Source organism: Microtus pennsylvanicus, chromosome 20 (genome assembly GCF_037038515.1).
Source record: "Microtus pennsylvanicus isolate mMicPen1 chromosome 20, mMicPen1.hap1, whole genome shotgun sequence".
Classification (NCBI taxonomy): domain Eukaryota; kingdom Metazoa; phylum Chordata; class Mammalia; order Rodentia; family Cricetidae; genus Microtus; species Microtus pennsylvanicus.
The window spans coordinates 9,259,773-9,268,753 of NC_134598.1; the positions used below are offsets into that span (position 1 = coordinate 9,259,773).

Here is an 8,981-nt window from a genome sequence, read left to right on the forward strand (position 1 = left end):
AGAGCCAGAACCAGAGTTTCAAAATATTCTCATCTGTTAAATTAAGAGTGTCTCCCATAGAAAAGCAGTGGAGGCCCCACAGGGCAAGTACAAAACAGAATTAAAACTCCCAAGGGTCTTGTCTTTACAAAAAAAGGCAGGAGGCAGCCCCTGGACAGCTGGTCATGCTGGCCGCTCCGGCTGGACCACGTTGCATAATCCTCAGTCGCATCATCACATGTCTCTGAGCGTTTTGATGGGGGAGAAGGGGCAGTGTAGTGTGTCTGGGAGGAGAGATCCAAAAGGTCCTCTGTGCCCCTTACCCCCTTTCTGTATCCCAGAGGAAAGCAGAGGGAACCTGGCTACACTTGAAAATGAGGCTCTGTGTTTCAGTCCTGGGGTCGGGGTAAGAGGGGTCTGTGCTTTGAGCAACCTGAGCCAGAGGCAGAGGGCTGGGGGCGGTGCATGATGCTTATTGCTTTGTACCTTTCACTGGGAAGGAGGGCAGCAGCCAAACAGTAGCTCACAGGTTTGTAAACTGAGCCTGCTGGCTTCAAGAAGGGAGGCAATGAAGTCGAATTAAATATAAAAGAGTCATTTGTGCAAAAATAACTTAAACAAATAAAAGACCTGGGGAAGGGGTGTTCCCCTTAGCGCCTGATGGGGAGAGGGCCATATACCACCCCCCCAGGCCTCTTCAGTGACATGGCTTTGGGGGGGAGGGGGTGAGCTTCCCTACCCCCTGCAATGGCTCAGGCTGGGATTTGTAGGGGAAGGGGTTGCATTTGTGCTCTGAGTGGGGAGTAGTGCCCCCACCCACTGTCCACAGGTGCACGTGGCTGGCAGGGGCTCCCAAGGCTCAGCACTCAGCTCTCCCCAGGCAGGGTCAGATCCAGCTCCAGGTATGGCTGCTATGGGGCCAGTTTCCTCCTCTTATTTTTGGCAGGACGTCCAGGGCGGGCCCGGGGAGGCAGAGGGACAGCCGCCTGTACAAGAGAAGTTAAGAGAAGTGGCCATTAGCTAAGGTAACAGGAGTCTTCTTCCTCACACCCGCCTTCCTCTTGGCTCACCTCCTCATGCCTAAGCAAGCGCACATCCACCCAAGTCCACACTTACGCGGGTTGTAGGGCTGGGTTCCAAGGGGACGTCCTGGCGGGAACTGCTGCTGTTCCGGGCAGGGCTGCAATAAGGGTACAGATGATCAGGAACAGCTCCCAAGCACCAGGTGAATTTCAGAAGGCTGGGTGAGAAACTGTCTACATTTGGATAGTAAAGGCATAATATCCTTATTCATATTCAAATATCTGCCATTTTTTGAAAACCAAGCCACTATTTGGGGCCAAGGGGTATAGCTCAATGGTAGAACACTTGACCTAACATGCACAAAGCCCTAGGTTTGATCCCCAACACCACAAAAATAAAATGACACCAAGCCACTATGTGGACATTTCTATAGTCTCAACAGATAGGTGGCATAGGGGTGGGCTCACACTCACTTGTATTTTCTCCTCCGGCCACGACGAGACTTTCTGACTGTCCCTGGGGGCACCTGAGGAAAGACGGACAGTGTACATGGGAAGTGAGACCCATGCGCTAGAGCCCTGAGCCTGACCCTTACATTATCACACTTACCTTAAGGTCCTCAGAATGGGGCCCAGGAAGGGGTGGATCCTTGGGCTCAGCACCCCCTTCAGCTAGCTCCCCATTATGCTGCCAGTGGTGGGTCCTTCTTGGGGACCGTTCCATTTGTCCATTGAAGCTACCACGTGTCCCCCACTTGAGGGCCAGTCGGCCAGGCTCTCGGCGGCTGCCAGGCTTTCGGCCTCTGCCTGGCCTGGTCTCGCCATTAATGCCCCTAAGTCCCCCTCCTCCCCTCCGGCCCCGTTTCCCTGACCCCCTCCCAGTGAGCAGCTCTGGGACTGGGGGGTCAGGAGAACCATGGGGTGGGGCTAAGGCACTGAGGGGAGGCCGGGCAGGCTCCGGTTCAAGGGCTGAGGCAGGGCTCTCAGGGGCCAGACAGGGGGCATCTGGCTGCTCTGGAGGGATCTGCTGGCAAAAACATCTCCATTTCAGCCAAAGTCCTCTGTACTTAGAAAACCTCCCGTTTTAAGAAAGATGTTCATCCTGACGGACGCACCCACTTGCTCACCTGGAGACTCTGTAGCAGGCAGGCTAGGGGACTAGAAGTCTCTGACAGGGAGGGGGGTGCTCCCCCCCCAGGGAGGAGCTGCAGTCCTAACTGGCTGGAAAGAAGAGGGCCAGGAGGCTGCAGCAGGCTGGGGAGGGTTCCAGGGCTGCTGGTCAGTGAAGACAGATCACCTGTTGAGAGACCAGAGTCAGGGACTCTCGCAGGACAGACAGCTGACCCTACAGGCTCTCCAGGTTTTACCCGATGGTCAGAGTTTCTTCCCAGTTTTGACTGCTCATTTCATGCCACTCACCCAGCAGGCTGGCACTCAGCAGAGGGCTAAGAAGTTGGGGGGGTCTCCCTGAGTTGGAGGGGGCCTTGCCCAGAGAGGAGGCCCCCGGGTCAGTAGTTGCCGTGGTGACACTGGAGGTAGGTGGTCCAGGTTGGGGGGCACTCAGGACACAGGGCTAAGAAGACGAAGGGTTATAGTATGTGGTAAAGTGTTGGACGGACTTACAGTACTCACACGCTCAATCTGACTGAAGCCTTGGGTGGGGGAGGCCTGCTTATTAAATACAGACTCCCTCCTTGTCCCCTCCCTACCCCCAGCCGAGACTACGTCTTCCTTAGGGCCCCAAGGAAGAGCTCTCATCCTGATTTACTTCTCATTCTGCCCCACCAACACATACCCTAGGCCTTACCTGGGGGGGTGTCCCCGAGGGGGGATCCAGGCTGGCAGCCAGCAGCGCAGAATTTAAAGCTATGAGGGTGGGGGGTGCTGAAAGTGGGGGGAATAGTAGCGGGGGCAGGTCTCCCAAACCTGAAAATGGCTCCCCACTTGGACCCCCGGCCCCCTCTGCAGATCCTTCCCCATCCCCAGCTGTGGGGCCCAGGGCCAACAGGGGCAGAAAAGAAGCTAGAAGATTGCTAGTGGGTGCAGGAGGAGGGGGGAGGAGGTCTGAAGGGGGTGGTGAAAGCAAAGAAGCCACCAAAAGCGAAGGCCCTTCAGGCTCGCCTGGGGCCAAGGGAGGGCCAGGTCCCCCTGGTGGGGGTAGCAAGGGTTCAGGGGGAGGCTGTCCTCCCCCAGCCAGCACACCAAATAAACTGTGGCTAAGTAATGGAGAAGGTGGAGGCTGTCCCAGACTCAGAGGGAGAGGCAAGGCCCCCAGCATCCCTGGGAAACCAGCTCCACTGAGTGCCAGGCCCTGCTCAGGGCTGGGGAAAGGGAAAGCCTCCCCACCAGCCAAGGGAGGCAGAGGGCAGGCTGGGCCTGCCCCCATCCCCAGCCCATCAGATGGGCTTTGAAGCACAGGACTGGGGACTACAGGGGCTTTGGAGGCAGCTGGTGGGGCAGGGGCACCTGTAAAAGAAAGGAAATCCAGCTCCAGGGAAGTCTTTCTAGAACCCACCTCCCTGACACAAACCCCCAATCCTCCCAAGAGCTTTCCCCCAATGCCTGGGATGAGTGTACCCGCGCTCAGAAACCCCAGAGCTCTCCTACCTGGCACACTGCTGAGGCTGCCACTGGTGGTCCCAGGCAGAGAGGGCTGAATGGGGTGCCTGGGCTGGGGAGGGCTCCCTGAGGAGAGGGTTGGGGGAGGAGGAAGGTGTGCATCTGACCCCAAAAGGTTAAAGCTTCCATCAGAGTGGGATGGGCCAGGGGCGGGGAGTCCCAGCAGAGACAGCACAGAAGGGAGAATAGGCTGGGATGGCTCTGGGAGAGGAAAGGCCTGGGGGACAGGAGCAGGGGCCCGAGGACGGCTCCGTCTAGGAGTTTGAGGGCCTCCCCCTTCTAGCAGTCGCAAGACAGTTGGGGGCCGGCGAGGACGACGCTGGGAGGGGCGGGGTGATGAGTGGGCAGCTGAGGGTGCCTGGGCACGGGGCCTTCGGCCCTGTAAAGTGCTGGGAGGGGGCAGCGGGGGATGCTGTGCCTTGGCCGCTGCAGAGAGTAGGCTGCTAGCAAGGAATGGGGGTGCCCCAGGTCCCTCCACTGTGGGGGCCCCTCCCAAGGATCCCAGGACCAAGGGCAGGTGCATAGTGGCTGAAGACACTGGTGGCTGAGTGGCAGGACCAGAGGGACCAGGGGGACCGGGGAGATTATTGCTTGGGGGCAGGGGAGGAGGTGTTAAGGCATCACTACAGTGGAAGAGAGGAGAGTCTGAAGGTGGGGAGGAGGAGGCATGAGGGGCTGGAGGAGAGCCCAGGTCAGAGGGCACCAGGTTGGATCGGAGAGAGGCTCTCCAGTTGTAGGAGGGAGCATTGAGGCTGATAGCAGGTGGAGGAGGTGGGGCTGGAGAGGGAGCATTGCCTCTTGGGAGGAAACAAGGGCTGCTGCTGCCCCCAGAGGGAACTGGATCAGGAAGCCGTGGTGGTGGGAAGAGCCCTGCAGGGCCTGTTAGAGGGGGGAAGGACTGGGGAACTGAGGGTGGTTCTTGGGGAAGGGGGCCAGGACCCCCATTAAGAGGAGTTGTAGGAGGAACTCGACAAGGAGGGCGGACAGAGGGGGGCCCTGGGGACACAGTGTGGAACATTTGGGGGCTTGCTCCCTCTCCTGCAATAAATGAGAAATGAAGGTCAGCTTGCGCGTCCCTGTCTTCTCCAGTCCCAGCTCCACAAGTTCCCAAGCTTACATCTGTCTCACAAAGTCGTCCCCGCCAGGCCCACCCTTGTGCCCTCTCACAGAGCCATCCACCTTCCCGGCCCTCAGGCTTCCTCATTCTTCCCCAAAGTGGCAGAAAAACTCACCAGGAGAAGAGTGTGAGCAGGTGGTCTCCATGCTGCGGTACAGAGTTGCCATGGCAACAGCTTTCCGCCTGTGGTTGCACAGCTTGGTCATGTCCTCCTCTGATGCAGGCCCCACCCCAGCCCCACCCGGGGTCACCGGGGCCAAAGGGTCAAAGTTGAAAACCTGTAAGGTAGAAGAATGGACAGGGACACTGAGGAGGTGGAATCTTAATAAGGTACCATGGTCAGAAATTTGGATCAAGTCTTCCAGCTTATGCCTACAGTTTTTGGCATCCCCAGGACTCTGACCTTGGGGACATTGAGTGGACACTCCAGACCGCACTTGCAGGTCCCATCGCTGAGGAGGTAGCTCCGGGTTTGCTCCAAGGAAGACAGCTCTGTGCCACTTGGGCTGGGAAAGAACAGAGTCATGGGTATGGAGTTAACTGTCAGCCAATCTGAAGAGACTTCCTAAAGGACAGTTAATGCTTTCCCAGGAAGGGCAAGACGTAAGGGGTGTGAGAAGAGACAAAGAGTGAATGGATTCAAAGACCCAGAGATAAAGAGCGAAAAGGCTGCAGAGGAGGGGAGCTGGGGAAGAGCAACAAGGTCCCAGAAACTGAAGTTTTCAGAGGAGGGGTCACGGCAGGAAAACTCAAGCAATGAAAGGATAACCAGACTAAGGCAGTTTAGGGGTCCCTGAAAAACCATACCTGATATAGAACACGGCACCTTCTCGCACACAGCGCTGCCAACCGATGGGGACAGATGTGGCCACAGGGCCCCCAGCTCTGTCTGCTCCACTGCTCTCATTGCCCCCATTCATTGTGTGTAATCAGCTCCCTTGCGCCTGATAACACAGACATCCATGTGGGCACCAGGACGATTAAACTGGGCTGGGTACCTGAGGGAGAATTCCAGGGAGGCAAAGGCGGTGGGAGACCCAAGGAAACTCAGGCTTCCTGGGTGGCAAAGGGAGCCCCTCGGAGAGCTGGGGAGGAGGGATCCTCTGCCACACCACCATGGCTACCTGAACATCTCTGCAAACATTGTGGGATCCAGTCTAAGGCCGGGGCCACCAGCTTAGCCCACACCTGCAACACAAGGAAAGAGAAGAACCTCTCAAGAATCTGCTCAAGAGAGCACCACAGCCCAGAACACAAGGAAAGGCCCAGGAATGACACCATGCCTTTAAGGACCTTAGGGATCTGCTGGCCATGGCCACAACTGTCCTCTCCAAGCCCAGTCCCTAGGGACCAAAGGAGTTCAGCACCTCAGCTCCCAAGGACCACAAAATCATACTCTAATTTCTCGACATATGAAGGGCTAGTTCCCTTTGTCTAGGAACAGAAGACTTCAACAAGGAGTGTGGGCTAATTCCCATAATGCCAGGCCACTAGGAAGTTTCCCAGTGTCTGGCCACTGCTGTCCCCTCCCCCAGGAAGATCATATAAAAAGTACAGATTGCCCCACAGGTCACCAAGCAATTGCCCAACTGCCTGGCAGGGTGGTACCAGCAGATCTCCCCCCAAGCCCATTCCATCAGACAATCTGAGATCTAATCCATTTGCAGCTCGAGAGAGGCTGGAACCAGAGCTCTGGCTTCCTCCAGGATCCTGAGAAGCTCCTGGTCCTCTCTCAAACTGAAGAAAAGGGGATTCATAATCTCCCACTGGCTTCCAGTAAGCAACAAGAAGTATTCTCTGACATGTAGGGGCAACCCTTAAGCCTGCAAGTATCCTCACCAACCTCACCATCGCTCCCACCGCACACTGACGGCTTCCAAACTTTCCCTCTCATAACAAGGCGCCCTGTCACCCAGACTGCTTCCTTCAGCTTGGGGAGGAGGGGAAGGCAGGCGCACGAAGTAGGAAGGAACTTGGGGAGAGGGCGGGTGGAGGGTGGGCGAAGCACTGAAGGGAGGGAGGTCAGGAAGGCAGAAGTCAGGCACTGAGGGGGAGAAACGGCGGGGGCAGGTGAGGGTGGGGGACTGTGGATGGGGCCGCGGAAAGGGGCCGAGAGGACGCGGAGGGGGCAGAGGGTAGGGACAGAAGGGGGAGGAGAGAGCAGGGAGGGGGAGGGGCGGGGGGGCCGGGCCCCGCACTCACCGCGGCCCATGGTTCGGCTGGCCCCGCCCTGCGCAGTCGCGGCCCAGAGGGTGAGTGGGAGGGGGTGGGAGGTGGGTCGGTGGAGCCCGAGCCTCCGGTACGGCCCCGGCCGGTCTTAGCAGGAAGCGCCGCCGCCGCCGCCGCGGATCACCGAGCGGCCTCCCGCGCATGCGCCATAGGGGCCAGGGGCAGCCCTGGGGATTCCGTTCCCAGAAGGCACCGCGCAGGCTGCTACCGCCGCCGCCGTCGCTGCCGCCGCCACCGCCGCAGCCGCCGCCGCCGCCGCCGCTGCCCGGACGGGAGAGGGGCGGGGCCGGGCCCCCGCCCAGCGGACAGCAGCGAGCCAACAGGAGGGGACGCAGTGCGCATGCGGGAGCGCGCCTACCCCTCCCCCACAACCCCCCATTAATCCCCAAGAGAACAAACACCCCACGCGGCCGCCCCCCCTCCCTCCGCGGAAGGATCTGGGCCTCTTCCCAGGCCACTGGTGGCCAATCCCAGTCCTCCCTGGGGAGGGGCCCCTTCCGAAGCCACAATCTGTTGGGGGAGCCAGGAATGTCAGGTCCGGGAGGGGCCAGCCCTAAAAGATGAAAGTCGCGACTTGCCCTGCCCCGCCCCATAGGCTTCCCGGGTTGTGTGCCGAGACTTGACCCGCCTCTCCAGGTCAACATGTCACAACACGACCTCTGCCTGTCAAGTCACATGACCTCTGCCTGTCACTGACAACCTGGTCTGTCTTTAGGCCAGGACAGACCATCTGGTTCAGCCCACCCCCACCTCTCCTAACAGAAGGGGAAATGAAGGTCTGGAGCAAAGGAGCAGTCTGGCCAAGGACCTGTCACTGTCGCACCCGCCAATAGCAACCGGTCTTGGTGCAGTTTCTACTTAGACAAACTCTGGCTTGCCTCTCCGAGTGTCTGTCATACACATGTAATAGGCCACCACATGGCCTCTGTTTTCATGGCGCAAAAATACATTTTGCAAGATGTTTTTAGTTTTGTTCAAGTTGCCTCCACTGTGCTCTCTTCACCTTTACCTCTTGTTAATTTACAAATGGGCAAATTAAGGTAGAATCTGTGTTCCCTCTGATAACCCGGGCCAGGGCAGTCATGTGCTCAAGTGCACGCATGCCCGGGTCTCTACTATAGGTCATGACCCCAGACTCCTAGAGGCCAGCTGCTCAGCAGGGAGTCACAGGACTTGCGGTCTGGGAGAAGGAAAAGGGTGGGTACTGGTCTTAGTGAAGAGAATAAGAGCATCGCAGAGAGCAGGGGTGGGAATCGGGTGCACGCTACAAAGAACTTCAATTCTGGCATGCAATGGACGACTCAGAAACAAACGTCAAAGGTGCTCTTCTGAGAAAAGCGGGTAGACTACCAAGAAAATGCCAGTACCTCAGCCTTTGGGAAGCGTTAGAAGGTTAAAAGAGGTGAGATCCCTTTTAAAAAAGACTCGAGATGTCAATCCAGGTGGGACCAATGGAAACTTTAAGAGGTTCAAGGGCCTCGGTGCCCATTAGCAGGGAGGGGCCGGGGAAATGGGAGTCTTTATGGAGGAGTAAATTGGAGGTGATGGGAGGTGGGCAGACCAGCCGCTCTTGGGCAGACAAGTTCAGGAAGGACAGCCGTTGGGGCCGTTGGCTACGGAGAGCTGGCGCTCCGCCCTCTTCCCTCTCTCCCCCACCCGCCGCACCTCCCACCACCATCGACGGCCCCTGCGCGTGCGCGCGCAGACACCGGTTGCCAAACATTGCATCATCCCCGCCCCCCGCCAACCCCCTCCCTCGCCACACTCTCCTCCTCCGCGCGCGCGCATGACTCACTCACCTCCTCCGCAGAGCCTCGTGACCCAAAGCCACTTCCGGGTCCGAGACAACGTAGATTCTCCAGCCAGAGGGCGCGATGGGGGCGGGGCCGTGGGACTCCGGAGTGGCGGACGGGAGGGGAGAGGCGGAGCCAGTGCCAGCGTGCCGCTTTCTGATTGGTAGGCTCCTGGACCCTGCCCCTAGGAGGAGGGGAAGGTCAACGTAAAAGAGGTTCGCT

The 8,981-nt window shown here is 58.4% G+C and overlaps 1 protein-coding gene across 10 annotated transcripts; it reads right to left on the reverse strand.

Moving 5' to 3' along the window:
- Window positions 1–11: 11 nt before the first annotated feature.
- On the reverse strand, window positions 12–8,797 carry Mbd6 (methyl-CpG binding domain protein 6). 10 transcript variants are annotated; one of them, XR_012908598.1, is made up of 14 exons: window positions 6,940–7,109; window positions 5,862–5,925; window positions 5,545–5,681; window positions 5,141–5,243; window positions 4,853–5,015; window positions 3,609–4,658; window positions 2,809–3,467; window positions 2,421–2,574; window positions 2,129–2,298; window positions 1,612–2,028; window positions 1,476–1,528; window positions 1,096–1,159; window positions 796–965; window positions 188–263 (listed from the first exon to the last, which is right to left on the reverse strand). XR_012908598.1 is itself a non-coding variant. In XM_075954071.1 (13 exons), exons 3-13 carry the CDS (start codon window positions 5,655–5,657, stop codon window positions 891–893), a joined length of 3,018 nt encoding a protein of 1,005 aa, XP_075810186.1. In that variant the 5' UTR covers window positions 5,658–5,681; window positions 5,862–5,925; window positions 8,766–8,796; the 3' UTR covers window positions 12–890. The 10 variants fall into 10 exon arrangements, 8 of the variants coding, with proteins under 8 accessions (XP_075810186.1, XP_075810185.1, XP_075810187.1 ...); XR_012908599.1 differs by having other exon boundaries at window positions 12–965; window positions 1,096–1,235; XM_075954071.1 differs by lacking the exon at window positions 6,940–7,109 and adding an exon at window positions 8,766–8,796 and having other exon boundaries at window positions 12–965; window positions 1,612–2,025.
- Between the last annotated feature and the right edge of the window lie 184 nt (window positions 8,798–8,981).

Excerpts from the sequence above, each read along its gene's own strand:
- Mbd6 (XM_075954065.1), bottom strand. The coding sequence starts at position 5,657 with ATGAATGGGGGCAATGAGAGCAGTGGAGCAGACAGAGCTGGGGGCCCT. Across the intron at positions 4,659-4,852 it reads CTGCTCACACTCTTCTCCTG|GAGAGGGAGCAAGCCCCCAA; the intron begins GTGAGTTTTTCT and ends CATTTATTGCAG. Across the intron at positions 2,029-2,128 it reads GCCTGCTACAGAGTCTCCAG|CAGATCCCTCCAGAGCAGCC; the intron begins GTGAGCAAGTGG and ends TGTTTTTGCCAG.